Raw genomic sequence first — 16,118 nt, 5'->3', positions numbered from 1 at the left:
CAAAATGAGATGTATTGTCTGTCTCTAACCCTTTCCCTTGTACCCATTTTATCTCTTTACAAGACAATACAAGTGAATCACCGGTGGTTCATTAGGATACAGTCCGCTTCCCCTCTCATGTCAACGGGTTAAACAGATCTTTCTGGATCACTGAATGTCGAGTGCGGTCGTTTCTAGTTACCACAGCCACAAAGTCATATACTCCACCTATTTCTACAATATGATTTTAAACCATTTTCTACCAGACACTCTTACAGTATTGAGTGGATACATTTTTTTCCCCATCATGGCACCCCATGGGGGGTCAAACTCACAACACTGGCATTGCAAGTACCATGCTCTACCAACTGAGCCACACCAAACATTTTTTATTTTATTATTAGTCAGTTAAGAACTATTTCTTATTTACAATGACAGCCTACCATAGACAAACCCAGGCAAATTGTGCGCCACCCTATGGGACTCCCAATCACAGCCGGTTGTGACACAGGCTGGAAACGAACCAGTGTAGTGATGCCTCTAACACTGACATGCAGTGCCTTAGACCACTGCTCCACTCGGTGGCCCATTAACCACACTGCTAACCTTATGCCTAACCTTAACCTTAAATGAAGACCAAAAAGCACATTTTTGTATTCATGAACTTTTATGATAGGCTTCTAGCCAATTTTGACTTGGTTCTGAGCAATGAACGGCAAAAACCTGAAAGCTTATGGACACGCTCTGTTTTGACCCTGGGACATTCATGAGGACATTATACGCACCCTGGGACATTACACGCACACGCACGTGCAGAGGCAGGCAAGCACTCACACACGCACACACGCATACACACAGGTGACTTACTTTTATTCGAAAACTGCAATCTTTGGAAAACCTTTGCATATTTCTGGACAAATTCGAAGGTTAAATATTGTTGTACTATAGCCTAGGTCTATATGCCTACTGTGGATATAGGCTACGATAGAGACCACATTCCTCAACCATAGTGCCTATCTCTCTCGTCTTTACTGTCTGACATCAAACACTCATTGTAGATTAATATTTTTTTAATGTTTAAATGGATTCAGCCAAGCGCGGCCTTCAACCAACCAAAACCCCAAGGGTTAAACCCGATAAATTAGAATGGAAAACAGCCCAGCCAAAGGGCCTTCCATCATCATACCTTGCAAATAGAACTTGGAAAAGCTAAAACTCCAAGATCTGCACCCTTGACACGGTCCACGGACCAAATGATTGCACCCAATTGTTTTTTCATTTGTACCAGTCAGTCAACTGTCTCCAAATTGCTTTTCTGTGGTAGGCTGTCTGGTGTGAATGAGGGTCCAAATCATAGATGGCTTCCAGGGAACATTAAGAAATAATGTTGTTGTCATCTCAACGCACCAAGTGTGATTATTTAACTGGTTTGGAATTTATTTCCATTTAATTTTACGTTTCACCTCACTTCCCCCTTTCCATTGCGCATGGAGAAAAGGCCTTAATAAAACGATGATTTAATTCTAAAATGGATAAGAAATAACATATGGAAAGACTGGGGACAGTTTTTGCAACAGGCTATCAATCAAGGGTACATGAATAGAGATTAGGTTGGATTTACCCCACAAGCTTTCAATTACCCTATAACTGGGCCAACAAATACCTTTAACCTTAGGCCTACATAGATGCGGTAAAGAGGTCAATGGAATGCAGACCCCGGAGGACAGAAGGACACCGGATTGGTGTACATTCAAACAAATCTTATTTTACAAAGTGGATATTCGTCAAATCTGCAATGATTGATGTATTGTAACAGGCCCACAATGTGGTTAGTAAAGTCAGATTTGGATATATGTTCCTGTTTTCACTGCATAACATTTAGAAGTAGTCCCTTTTCAGGTTTAGAAGAAGTGACTGCTAAATGCTAACTCCCCGTTCATATAAACTGGTACTGTAGCATAGAGAAATCGGTGGTAGTAGCCAGTTGTTTTTAACTGTAATGCAGTTGATTGGTGACGATGACATGAACATGTATTAGGTTGACATCCATACAAGCCTTACACTCCAATTTTTATCTCAACATAGTGTGATATAGCCTACACATATAAACAACAGCCTAAATGTTGGCTAATTTTGCTGGGGGGACAATGAGGAGATTCGGGATCTTTCCCCTACAGCATCTTTCCCCCCAAGCGTTTCCATGGCATTTCCATTGTTTAGGTGTCAGGTTCTTCAAAAGGACGGGACCAAAGCGCAGCGTGCGTATAGTTCCACATATTTTATTTCAAAGTGAAACTTAACAAAGACCAACATGAACGTGCCATTCGTAGCACACAATGCACTAAACAAAACAATATCCCACAAAACACAGGTGGGAAAAAGACTACCTAAATATGATCCCCAATTAGAGGCAACGATTACCAGCTGCCTCTAATTGGGAACCATACAATTCACCAACATAGAAATACAATGACTAGAACACCCCGCCTAGTCACGCTCTGACCTAAACACCATAGAGAACCGAGGGCTCTCTATGGTCAGGGCGTGACATTTGGTCGAGTTCCATTGACCTCTTTACCTCATTTGTATTTTATTTTTTATTTAACCTTTATTTAACTAGGAAAGACAGATAAGAACAAATTATTATTTACCACATCTATAGGCCTAACCTACAATGTGACTCTCTTGTTGTCTAAAATAAGTGAAACAGCCAAAATCGATCGACGCAAGCAAACATGGCCTTTGGCTCTATTTTGCCAACTGTTTCCTGTGTTTTCTTTCCCGAGGATAAGCTAAAGGTTAAGAAGTTGGACAAAACATTTCTATCCAGAGCTTCTCTTTGTATTAATTCAAGGTAAATACTTGACTGGCGAGATTACACAGGCTGGTTAACATCTGAGATGTCCCGTGGGACACTTTCTTTGGGATTTGCGTCACCTTTCAGGGCAGACTAAGCCTCCTCCCACAGATAGGTGGCCATGTTAAAAAGATTTTTTTACAATGGCTTATAGTGATTGCCTCTGGACCCTGACAATTCCTTAAAATATACTAAGGCCTCGATCACACCGACAGTGTTATTGCATTTTTGTACACCAGAAGTGCATTCATTTCCAAATGAAAGCTGCATTTGCCTTGCAGCATTCCGTTGCAGAGGCAGTTGTAGTGCATTCTGTGTGGTGCATACGTTGGATTTATTTTGCGTCAAACTGAATGCATAGACGGCTGAACAGAAATGGTAGCAGAAGGTGAATGTTGAACTTTTGTTTCACACATATCCAGATGATGCTGCGTATTATTTTGCGCAAATGTATACACCGTTTGTGTGGTCAAGGCATAACCCTCTTGACAGGTGTATTGCTGTTTGAAAGTGTGTTTAACCTATGGTCTGATACTGGCATAGGCCTAATACAAATACTGGTATAGGCCTAATCCAAATACTGGCATAGGCCTAATCTAAATGAAAGAATGCGAGGAAAGGGAGTGTTTGCATATTTCTCTGGATTGTCTCATTGATTGTGGGTGGTATAGGTAGGCGAACACGTAACATAAATTCATGTTAATATGCATGCATGGCTATCAGTTTATTGGATCTCTGCTTTTTGGCCAACATTTCCAAAGGGATGCGAGAGACTTCACCACAGCACCCATTGATATGAAATTCAATCGTCCCTCTCACTCCTAACTATTCTGCTGGTTAAATTAATGCATGCATACAATTGTGATTGGATCCCTGGTCTAGACACATCTTAATCTCATAGGGTATAGGCCTATAGCCTATAGTTCTCCATATGGAAAAGGGGATCTGGAAACAAGCATAACTCTTACCAAAGGCATAAACCTCAGTTGTAGGCTTCATTAATCAGTTACAGGCATCATTCAGCACTAACTACATTTTACTCCTTTATAAAGGGTCACACATTTCCAGCTGAAGGTTTCACATTATTAAAAGCCATTTTGTCAAGGTCTTACAAGGAGAGTAATTGACCCCAGCTTCTTGGAACAATCAGACACACCAACCCCTAACTTCTGGGAGACGAAGCAATAGAGCACGTTTGACAGAAAGGACTTTGTTTTCGCTCATAATGGCCGCCTGGTTATCTGAAACGAGCTTTCTGTGTTCAGTAGATAAGATTTTTTTATTAGGCGTCAGGATGTAATGTCTTACAATTCGCCTCTAAAGCGCCAAATAAAAATAGACGTTATCTACTCAATTAAGCATTGTGATGAAGTCACTCGTGGATATTCCTCCATCTCTGGCAACACAAAAAGCCCCGACTGCCCTGATAGGGTTGAAGTCATTTTCCGTTTTATCTGTGGGTCAGGTGGCTTTGACGTGCATCAATCAACATGGGCGTCCAGAAAAAACAGGTTGTTAAAAACCCCACACAAGGAGAACGCTAATGGGCAACCCCTACATGAACCGGTTGATTCATTTCAAAGAGGCCATCTCCCTACGGGTAGGTAAAGGTTATCCACCAAACAGTCACATAATGATGGTCAAATAAAGGTGAAGTGGGCTATGACTAAGCTAGAAGGGCTGCGGCGCATAGGTATATTACACGTATATGAAAACAGATGAGAGCGCACTACTGTCACTTTTAAGCAAGTACAGGCCTACACCATTTGGCCTACAAATGTTAATATTTTTCTTTAAAAAAAGAATCCAATGAAAACATCAGGCGATCTCTATGGCACTGACAACAGAACAGTCTAATGTAGTACGGATTTAAAAAAGGTTGGCCATTTTGTCCCATGACTGCCGATCTATGCATTGAAATATTAAACTCAAGAAACATAGTTGCATTATTACATTACTTATGCTTGAGAATATGAAATCAGTTTCCCGACCAAAAGGACACACACGCACCTTGTAGAGCAATGGACACAAAACACGATGATTATGTCAATACACGACATGAGAGCGTGTGGCCTGTGTGGCCGCTGGTGTAGCCACCGAATGCGGCGTGAGCGCGCATTCAACAACCAGTGTTTGAAGACGCTGAGTGTGAGTGAATGGCAGGGGGCGGATGCTTTCAGGTGGTCCACGCGTGGTACGCTCATATTGCTTTCATTTGGGACTGATGGAATGAGCGCGACCGAATAGGATCCGATTGCAGCGCCACTGTGAAAGACATGATAGCCTACGGACTTGGGATATGCACATGGTTTGTTGTGGAACTTTCGGAGTCGGACAAGAGAAAGCTGCTGTCAGGAATAATTTTGTCATGACGGATAGTGGGAATATAACGTTGAAAATATGAGATGATACCTGGTGCGTGTCTGTTTGACAGAATTATAGCGACTTGAGGGACTTTCCATGGCTTTATATAATTCCGATGGGACCTCTGAGGTGGAAAAAACGGTGTCCACCTATGAGGATCTGAGTGCGTTCTATGTGGATACGGATGGCTATCCACATGGCTATATGTTTGGATACACCAGTCATCTAATGCGAAGAAAAGCTCAGGTAGGCTCAAAAATGGTAAATGACAAATGTAAAATATGCATATGCAACTAAGGTATTGCAAGTGGTTATATTTCGTTGTTGACTGAATTGTAAATAATTCTATGCGTCTTTATCAGAAGATACGTTTACTTTTGTTTGTTGATGACTCGCCCGGAGTAGTCCAAGATTCAGCACCTTGAGCAGCGCCCGTTCTTCCGTGGATAAGATGTTACTTCGTTGTCGTGCTGAAGTTATTTTGTTGTCGTGCTGAAGTTACTTCGTTGTCGTGCAGACGGGCTACGAAAATATACGGTCAGAGTAGGTTATCATGTCTGCGAAAGTATTCCTTTGAAAGTTAGCAAGAGTTTTAGTGCAACATGCATAAAGCCTACTGATAAATGTCGGTTACACTAAAAGGAGTCACGAGACCAGACTTTCCTTTATTTTTTGCTGAACACCTTTTTATATACTGGCGCTGTTGAGTGGAACAAACTACCACAGAAACTCAAAGCCATACCACCCATAACTTAATTTAAAAAGAATCTCAAAAACTGACTAATGATCGAGCTATAGAAGAAAGGAAAAAAATATCTGTATGTAGTAATACTCTAGACTATGACAATGTCGTCCTTTGTTTTGTGTTATCTGTGTAACCAATGTATGCCCAGAAGGCTAGGTATACTGTGTAACCTAGGAATACTACGTTTGTTTGTACTTTTTTTTTAACCATTTAAGAGGATCAGAGTGTAAATACGTGTTCAAACTTTTTTGTGTCATCCTCGATGATTGTAAATGCATTATCCACATGTGTGGCTGTATTGTGTTTTACATTGTCAAATCTATCTATCTATCTATTACCAAATCAAACTAGTTAGTCATGTTCAGTAGGCTTGTCTAACCACGCAATAGCAGGAGTTGTTTGACGATAATGCATTTGAGAAACACAGATAGGCTACGGACGTGCTGTCGTTCCTCCTATGTCAGATATCAATGTCTGTAGTGTGAGCCGACATCAGCAGCCTAATCTATAACGAGTCATTGTGTCAGATAATGGTCAGGCGAGGGCGCCAGAGCAATACGAACCAGGGCCTTCGTCTTGTTATAAGAGGTGGTTAGCAGGCATCCCAACCCGAGTACAATAGCCTACTGTGGGGCGAGCGTGAGTTCTTGCCTATACATAATTACGATCACACAGGCGCACAAAATACATTGAAATGGATTCTTTGCATAGGGGACTTGACTGTAAACGAGTAGCTTCGATAATCCTTCAGACCAAGCACTCTCCATCCTCAGTGTTGGAAATGTGCGGACTTTGTTAAGCAAATGCGGGAAATTGAAATGTCGATCACAAAGCCTAGCAATTTTTTTAAGATGTCGTTCATAAATTTAAACAGTAGCCTAATCCTTGTCATCAAGTGTGAAAATAAGTGATAAACGTTTTGGCAAAGTAATATGAGGTTTATTACAGTCAATCAATAAAAATGATACAATTGAATCTCCATTATGATCTATTTTAGGCCTATGTGCAGTCATTGTGAAACTGAACTTGCTTGACAGAGCGCCCCATATCCCCCAGTCAAACGTCCCATCACAAAGTTAGAGCAAGTTGAAACCGAGAGCTCCACCCATCCATCCCATGTCGGCTAGTGCTTCATCCGAACAGTCCACCAAATTGAATTCTGTCCTGTCAGACGCGCTGTGGGAATGAATTAAACTGCCAAGGGACTACTGCAAGGACTATTTTATCACCATACATTGTTCTGGGCGATTTACCAAGATATGGAAGGGCCAAATCCTTGCCATCTGTAGGCAATAGCGTTAGATAGGCTTGAGGTTCGATTGAAAAAGTGTGTGAGTTGGTAACATAGACGAGATGTACTCACAGTATTGGAATACGGCTCGAGGACGCAAACCAGACTACAGGAGATATACGGTGAGGTCCCTTGAGTAAATCGATGGATGATATTTCAGATGTCTGAGATGAGTTAACTATACAACTTTATTTGCTATGCATTGTGTAAAGTAAAACATCAGACCCTGACTATAGGCTATGACTTCCCTTTTGTTTATATGGAGACCTTTGTGCATCACCTTTAAGGGGCAATCAGATACATACATTTTTGTACTTTTAAATGAATTACATATGTATATTACCCATTGATTTTGTAAGAATATAACTTATAAATACCTCATGAGCTTAGTTAAACTGTCATACCCCATCAGAACCCAAAATATAAGCCTTTTTTATTACTTGATTAAATGATTAAAACCATGATTTTAATCTGATGGATGGCCACTAATACAATCTAACCATAGCTGTGTCTATGCATTTGAGAGTGGCTACATTTATTCCGCCACATTCTGCAGCTGTTTACCAAATCAGTGGCGTGGTAACCAGCTGCTTTGTTGTTGTTTGAAGTGCATATTGCCCCTTTAACCTATCGCCTTTATCCTAATTTCTCATTGGGCGGAAGTGTCTGTTGAATGTGATTACCAACACCTGTGCATTATTATCAGTTACAATCCTCCATCATACAGGTGTGTATATGTGTTCTTGCTGTATTGGTAACTAGTCAGAAGACATTAAAACTTGTATTTCTTCCCTGTTTTATAAGGTTGTTGAGGGAGAGACCCTGATATCTCTGGGAGTCAATGCAAGGAGGAGGCTTCACTCGGCGCCGGTGGAGGAAGTCGAATGCGGCGGCCGGCCAAACCCTGAGGGCGCTGGGTCAGTGTCAGTGATGGAGTTGAGTCCCTACGGGGAAAAGGGAGAAGGCGAAGAGCCCTTGTGCCAACGATGCCAGATCATCGCTACAGAGCTGAACAGGCAAGCGCTTGCTTTGGCCGATCCTGCGTCCCTGAAGGTTGGTAACTTTGAACGCTCCCCTCTTCACCATTAAAACAATTACTTAAGGCAACTGTCCCAACAATGTAGCCGGACACACAGTTATGCATTTATATATATATTTCTTTCATGGTTTTAGGCCTATAGATGCAGTCACTGCATGGTTTAAACACCCAGAATAAAGCCCAAGTAGGCCTACAGTTAAAAGCTTGTAACTTCAGATAGACATGTCATTGGGGCTCCTGAGTGGCACAGTGGTCTAAGATACAGCATCCCAGTGCAAGGGGCATTACTGAAGTACCTGGTTCAAATCCAGGCCTCATCGCATCCGGCCATGATTGGGTGGCGAGCTTTTGGCCCAGCGTTGGCAGGTAGGGCGTCGTTGTAAATAAGAATTTGTTCTTAACTGACTTGCCTAGTTAAATAATGGTAAAATAAAAATAAAAAATTGGTTCAGATAGACATGTAGCCTATGAATGAAACCCACGCAAATACCAGATAAATCTACAAAACAGCTGATGTTACAAATTATTTTTCACCTGTAGGCTATATCACAACCTGGCTATTGCTTTGTGGAAAAAACAGGGCATAAAAGGCTACTGGTGTCCCATAACCTCTCCTGGGCCTATCCCGTGATTTCCCATGTGAATGCCATGTGACTTTTGCATAAGAGTTATTTTTAAGGCTACAAACCACGATCATAGGACAATGTAGAAGTGTGGAGAGGCATTTGATACTGAGGTCTTTTGTCAGGTTTGTATTGCTGAGAATAATCCTCAAAGTGCACTCCTGTCCCAATTGTGGTCGGGGACATTGCTCATGGGCCTGTTGCCAATAGTGACAGCGCTCTCTTCCCATCCTATCAGAGCGAAAGTAGAACTTGGCGGATTCACTAGATGTACCCAGCTATGATAAAGTATGCGCTGGGCTGTGCATGTGTGTGAAAGATAGTCACAGAGGAAGTCAGAGAGTGAGAGAGAGAAGCAGAGAGAGAGAGAATGATAAGCAGAGAGAGAGAGAGAGAGAGCGAGAGAGTGAAGCAGAGCGAGAGAGAGAGAAGCAGCGAGAGAGATAGTGAGAGTGTGAGGGAGAGAGAAAGAAGCAGAGAGAGAGAGAAAGATAAGCAGAGAGAGAGAGCAAGAGAGAGATGCATAAGCAGAGAAAGAGAGAGAGAGAGAGAGAGAGAGAGAGAGAGAGAGAGAGGGATAAGCAGAGAGAGTGAGAAAGTTTTGGTAACACTTTATTTGGATAGGACATCTGTAGACCTTATCCTAACCCTTACCCTAACCCTGGCCCTAACCTTACCACCCTTACCTCCCTCCCAACCTTAACCCTAGCCCTAAACTTAACCTTAACCGTTACCCTTAGGGCTGGTTTATACTTTGTCTATCGACATGTCTGTAGACAATTAGAGTGCGACAAGTGTCGTTGGTCAAAACTACATTTAATGTATACTCTGGTGGACTGTCTGTAGACCGTCACTGCGATTGTCGGTTTCCTTGTTGCAGACAGATGAAAAAGTTCAGCTTTGACCCTGTCGCTGCGTCCGTTGTCATGGTTACCGGACTGAGGTAGTTCTATAATTCTCCAGTAGAATCCCCTGCTTTTATTTCGTCACACTCACAACCATAATTAGCTTGCCATTAACTTGTAAATAATGATCTTGTTGTGAGTTTATTTTTCTGTAATAATGAATAAAAATTTGCTAAAGTTCATACTTTGTCAGCTGTGGGATGGTCATTATTTGAACTAAAAAGCTAGAAATTAACCTAAACATTGTTTAAAAAGTTGCTTTTAGTTGCCTGGTTTGCTAGATTGACAAATACTAAATCCATTTTTAAACGGATAGGTTTATTGCTGTTAATATGCAGCAGCTATGCTATTTTGGAACACCAGGCTGCTGATGTCATGGAGCCTGTCGATTTGTGTTAAAGCTTTTTTATAACGACAACAATAAGTTTGATGTCGGACAACAATAGAATGCTCATGATGTCACTGCGACAACTGTCTACAGACATGTCGAAAGACGTACTATCAACCAGCCTTAACTCTTATTCTAAACCTAGTCTATTCTAAACCTAGCCCTAAACTTAGCAAGCAGTTGCTTATCAACAGATAGTTTGTTGATAGTGTGACTGTAAAGCAGGGTTCCCTAACTAGCTGTGTTTTTTGGGGGGGCCTTTCAAGTACATTTTTTTACAAAAAAAAGTTTTTTCATTGTTGGACATAAAAGACTGTAACGACCCTGGGTTTATAAGCGTGGATATCGACTCTGCCGCTTGAGCATGCTTTTGCGGCACAGTCAATAGCGCTCTGGACTTCGGGCTAGAGGGTAGAGGGTTCGAGACCTGCTCCCTGCTGTTTCATTGCAAGACAATAAACACCAGGAAATATTCCCACGCATAACAGAGAGATGTGACCCCCCCGACCAGCCGCTTAAGAAGAAATCGTCCCGCAGCTGAATCTAGTTGATGATCCCTGCAGTAGAGCGACTACAGAGCGACTATCCGGACTATCCAAATAAAGGGATCAGATTTTTTGCACTGCCCATTGTCATGGAAAGTGAGACAATGGACCCATCCAGTTTTCAGAACTTTACCAGTTCACACCCTGAAAAAAAACTCTGTCTTCTGTACTTGTCAACAAATTTTCAAACTTGCGTCTGACCTTCTCCTCCTCTACCATGGTACATTTTAATGTAACCCGCTTTGGCTTATATGCATGTGATTTCTCCTACTCTTAGCAGTCAAGATATGCGTTACAAATGTCACCCTATTCCCTATTATAATGCATTACTGTTGACCAGTGGCCATAGCTAAATGTAATGCACTATGTAGGTAACAGGAGGCCATTTGGGACGCGACCAAGTTATTTGCCCAGCACATAAAGGGGACCTAGTCAGCACTTTGAGCTCATCATCATGAGCGATGGTTTTCATCGGATACCCATCAGCCACGGAAGAAGGAAGTGCTGAACATCACAAATGGAGCCAGTCATGCCCATTATTATTATTATTAAGGGTATCCAGATAATGTTCATAAAACGCCCCTCTTCCGTACGTTGTCCATGGCAGTTTTATATTCACCTTCTGAGAAGACCGCTTTGGTTATGGAGTTAGTTGGATTTTTGAATAGGATTTGACAGAACATCTTCAAGCTGAATTTATCACCATTTACCACACACTTCTCAGTAACACACCCCACTGGGCACACACTGGATGAGGGTATAATATAATATAGTATAATATAACCGAGTATAAATGAATATAGTATAATATAATAACAATATAATCCCAAGTTTCCCTTGGCTCTTTTCTTTAGTTTTTTGTTAGATCATGTGGAAATCCATGCCAGATCATGCTCTCTCTATCTGTGAGATCGGCATGTCATTCCCAATAACCAAATCTGAAATGAAGTCCACCTTGACTCCACGCTGTAATGGTGGTACGGGCCGGCATACTCTCTCATGGGGCGTGGGTTTCTGCCCATGCGTGATGGTATAGGGGCATGTCATGTATCAGGCAGAGCTTTGATTATCACCCTCCTCCCTGGGCCCATGGATAGTTTAGTCTGGCTTAGAGTCTGGGGAGCGACATTTTGTTTCCGGGAGCTCCAATACTGTACCATGCCATTGCATTGTGTGTGCTGTGTGTATCGCGCTGTTTACTACATCTCCGGTTAAGTTTGTCCTCACGGAAATTGCTCAAGAAAAGTTACAATATAAAAAAAAGAAATGCAGATTAGAATTTAATTCGTCCTGTATATTTCAAATATTACAGTGCATTTGTTCACAGCTCAAGTGTCTTTGTGGGAGGAAAACGTTGCCCTGGGCATGTGCCTAACGAACCGTAACCTCCAGGTGTGATGTAGTTTCAGCTCATACCTCATGGCCTGCCTGCCTGCCTCAGACTATGGCTGGATTTCAATGGCTTTTTCCCCCTCCTTTACTTTGTGACCATTGATATCTGTTTGAACCAAATTGCTTTTTCACCCCATCATGTCCTTTTAGATCAGTGTTCAAGGGAAAGAGATGAAGCCAGGAGCCTATTCTAGATTATTGGGACATGGCCTACAGCGCTGTCTGTGTCAGAATGGCACCAGCCACATTGAAGGGATGGCTGTTTCCTTGAGTCTGTTTAGTCCTCACTTGGTTTTTATGTTTCCACAACTTTTATATTAGAAAAGTTGTCTATACACTGGGTCATATAGTTGTCTATACCCAGGGTCATATATTTGTCTATACACAGGGTCGTATAGTTGTCTATACACAGGGTCGTATAATTGTCTATACACAGGGTCATATAGTTGTCTATACACTGGGTCATATAGTTGTCTATACCCAGGGTCATATAGTTGTCTATACACAGGGTCGTATAGTTGTCTATACACAGGGTCGTATAATTGTCTATACACAGGGTCGTATAGTTGTCTATACACAGGGTCGTATAGTTGTCTATACACAGGGTCATATAGTTGTCTATACACAGGGTCGTATAGTTGTCTATACACAGGGTCGTGTAATTGTCTATACACAGGGTCGTATAGTTGTCTATACACAGGGTCGTATAGTTGTCTATACACAGGGTCGTATAATTGTCTATACACATGGTCGTATAATTGTCTATACACAGGGTCGTATAGTTGTCTATACACAGGGTCGTATAATTGTCTATACACAGGGTCGTATAGTTGTCTATACACAGGGTCGTATAATTGTCTATACACAGGGTCGTATAGTTGTCTATACACAGGGTCGTATGTACTGTATAGTTACACACGTGTGAGAACTTGCTTTGGAAATTGGAGAGGCCATTTGTCGACGTGCCAGTCTGCTCTGAAGTTCATGTTGTCGGAGAGCTCTAGGGTTTAGCTCTTCCCTTTCTGCTCCCTAGGTCCATTTATAAAAAACCATGAGTGTGTTTTCAAAGACATTTAAAAAATTGCATAGACCAAGGTCTGAGCATCAAATTGAATTTACTTAGCTTACTTCAAGTGTTTCCCAGGACCTCCAAACTATCAACAGTTCAGATGGTGTCTTAGGTTGGGGGATATGACTCATATACCGTATTTAATTTCAACACAAATGCAGAATTTTTCTCAAAAAATGACATCATATGGAAGGGATTGTGAATGTATCCACTCTCTCCTTGATGTTTACTTTTACCTAGCCATTGTTATATACAACAGCAAGTGCCTCATTGTCTTTGAAAACAATGCCAGTCGCAGAGTGTTAATAACGGAGGACAAAGAGGAAGTGAGCCTTGTTGATCTTCGCTCTGCGCTGAAAGTGTATTCCTTTAGGCATCTTTGGTTCAATTCAATCAAACCTGCAGTGCGTTGCAGTGTTTAACAGCGATTATGCTATCGCCATCCTGGTAGCATCATTTGTATAATTCATGTAACTACAAACATTTGTTTTCAAACAAAACACTGGTTTCTCATGACATCATGCCACCCTCAAGCTCTGGGAGAAAAAGCTCCCACTTTACCCAAGCTCCCACCAGGCAACCACCTAGAACTATTGGTGTTTTCAGCCTGCCTTGTCTGAATGCTACCGTCGAGAAGGGGTGTTTTGCTATAGACTAGACAGGGATGGCATTTCGCATAGGGTGCTGCGGGTCCTGGTCGGATGTAATCGGCATATTGGCAGAAAAAAGTAGCATGGATTTGTCCAAGTTTGACCAAATTGTGATGTTAAGATTGCCAACATCCTCATGGGAAACATACTGGAATATATGCAGGTGCTTGCTAGGAGTCCAAACACAGAAGGTTTAGAGCCTTAATGTATTAAAAACAAAAAAAATTGAGAAGTAGGCATTGGTCTGAAGCCTAAAAAGAAAGGAAATTCACATGAGCAACACACTACTCCACTCAAGGTTTTCCAGCACACAGCTTTGACCTACTGCAGTAATTATATTGGTCTATTGTACTTCAAACAATGTGTATGCAGGTTTCTTAGGATTCAAACCTTCTCACATAGCCTAATTCATCCTCTTAGAGGAGGTGTTCCCACAATAATGTCATTTGTACCGCATGCAAGTTAAAGTATTGGATTCTTCACACACCACACTAATCCAATTGCACTAACTTTTCAAGCTTGTTTTTTAGTATATGAAAACAAGCTTTTCTTTTATATTTGCAAGACCATCATGCTTGATTGAGCGAGCTGTTTTTTCTTGTAGTAATGTGGTGCCTGCCTGTATTTCCTTAAAGCTCTTTATTTAGCACTACATGGGTGACAGGTAGCCCTAACAGTTAAGAGAGTTGGGCCAGTAACCGAAAGGTTGCTGGTTCGAATCCCCAAGCCGAATACAGTAGGTGAGAAATCGGTTGATGTGTCCTTGAGCATGGCCCTTAACCCTAATTGCTCTTATAAGCTGCTCTCTATAAGAGTGTCTGCTAAATTACTTAATGTAATGTCATTGAGAACAAATATATACACTGAGTGTACAAAACATTATGAACACCTGCTTTTTCCTAGACATAGACTATCCAGGTGAAATCTACGATCCCTTATTGATGTCACCTGTTAAATCCACTTCAATCAGTGAAGAAGAAGGAGACAGGTTAGAGAAGGATTTGGACAACTGAGACATGGATTGTGTATGTGTGCCATTCAGAGGGTGAATGGGCAAGACTAAAGGTTTAAGAGCCTTAAGGGTATTTTACATTTTACATTTGAGTCATTAAAAGATTCTCTTATCCAGAGCGACTTACAGAAAGTGCATTCATCTTAAGGTAGCTAGGTGGGACAACCACATATCACAGGTATAGAAATTACATTTATACTCAATAAAGTAGCTATCAATAGAGTCAGAGCTAGAAAGGGGTTCCTGATTTTCCTGATTGACTGACCTTCATAAAAGTAATGATTGACTGTTGTTTCTCTTTGCTTATTTGAAGGAATGCAATTCCATTCCAAATTAACTTTTAACAAGGCACACCTGTTAATTGAAATGCATTCCAGGTGACTACCTCATGTGAAGCTGGTTGAGAGAATGCCAAAGATGTGCAAAGATGTCATCAAGGCAAAGGGTGGATACTTTGAAGAATCTAAAATCTAAAATATATTTTGATTTGTTTAACACTTTTTTGGTTACTACATGATTCCATATGTGTTATTTCATAGTTTTGATGTCTTCACTATTATTCTACAATGTAGAAAATAGTAAAAATAAAGAACAACCCTTGAATGAGTAGGTTTGTCCAAACTTTTGACTGGTACTGCATATTATTTTAATAGCAGGACACAAGTGTCGCAGCGGTCTAAGGCACTGCATCTCAGTCCAAGAGGCGTCACTACAGTCCCTGGTTCGAATCCAGGCTGCATCACATATGACTGTGATTGGGTGGCGCACAATTGGCCTAGCGTTGTCCGGATTTGGCCGGGGTCGGCCGTCATTTTAAATAAGCGTTAGTTGCCTAGTTAAATTAAATGGAGGTTAATGTAAAAAAAAACACAAAAAAGTCCATTATTGCACTGAAGAGTATGAATTAGGCTGTTTGAGAAAGTTTGAATCCTAAGAAACTTACATACTTGCATATTATTTGAAGTAATAGACCAACATAGCTACTGTAGTAGGTCAAAGTGCGGAAAATCTGCAGATTTTGAGGTGGTGAATCGAATGTTTCCCGGGACAACGGTGGTCTTCTCTGATATCGCGCAGCGAAGGAGCTGGATGTTCGATCGGGACCAGAAGATAAACAAGTGCATAGAGAGGGCCCGGTGCTCCGTCAATCAGCTTGTGTATGCATTTCAGGGAACACAATCCACCACCCTGCCATTAAGCAATGTGTCCCTGGGATGTACCGTAGGGGTGGAGTGCATCTGGTTGATGAGGGCAAGAAC

General features: G+C 41.5%; 1 protein-coding gene across 1 annotated transcript in view; it reads left to right on the top strand.

The window, feature by feature from the left end:
• The first annotated feature begins 7,086 nt into the window (after positions 1-7,086).
• The window catches only part of LOC145850464 (kinesin-like protein KIF26A), an 89,162-nt gene continuing 80,130 nt past the window's right edge, over positions 7,087-16,118 (top strand). Inside the window, exons 1-2 of the mRNA XM_082961479.1 lie at positions 7,087-7,358; positions 8,041-8,289. Of these exons, the coding sequence (XP_082817605.1) occupies positions 7,299-7,358; positions 8,041-8,289 (309 nt within the window). The 5' untranslated portion in view covers positions 7,087-7,298. The remainder of the gene's footprint in view (positions 7,359-8,040; positions 8,290-16,118) is intronic.

Source organism: Salmo salar, chromosome 15, assembly GCF_965601325.2.
Source record: "Salmo salar chromosome 15, fSalSal1, whole genome shotgun sequence".
Lineage (NCBI taxonomy): Eukaryota > Metazoa > Chordata > Actinopteri > Salmoniformes > Salmonidae > Salmo > Salmo salar.
Note: the sequence above shows the minus strand (reverse complement) of the source record. Positions and strands in the feature narration are given on the sequence as shown.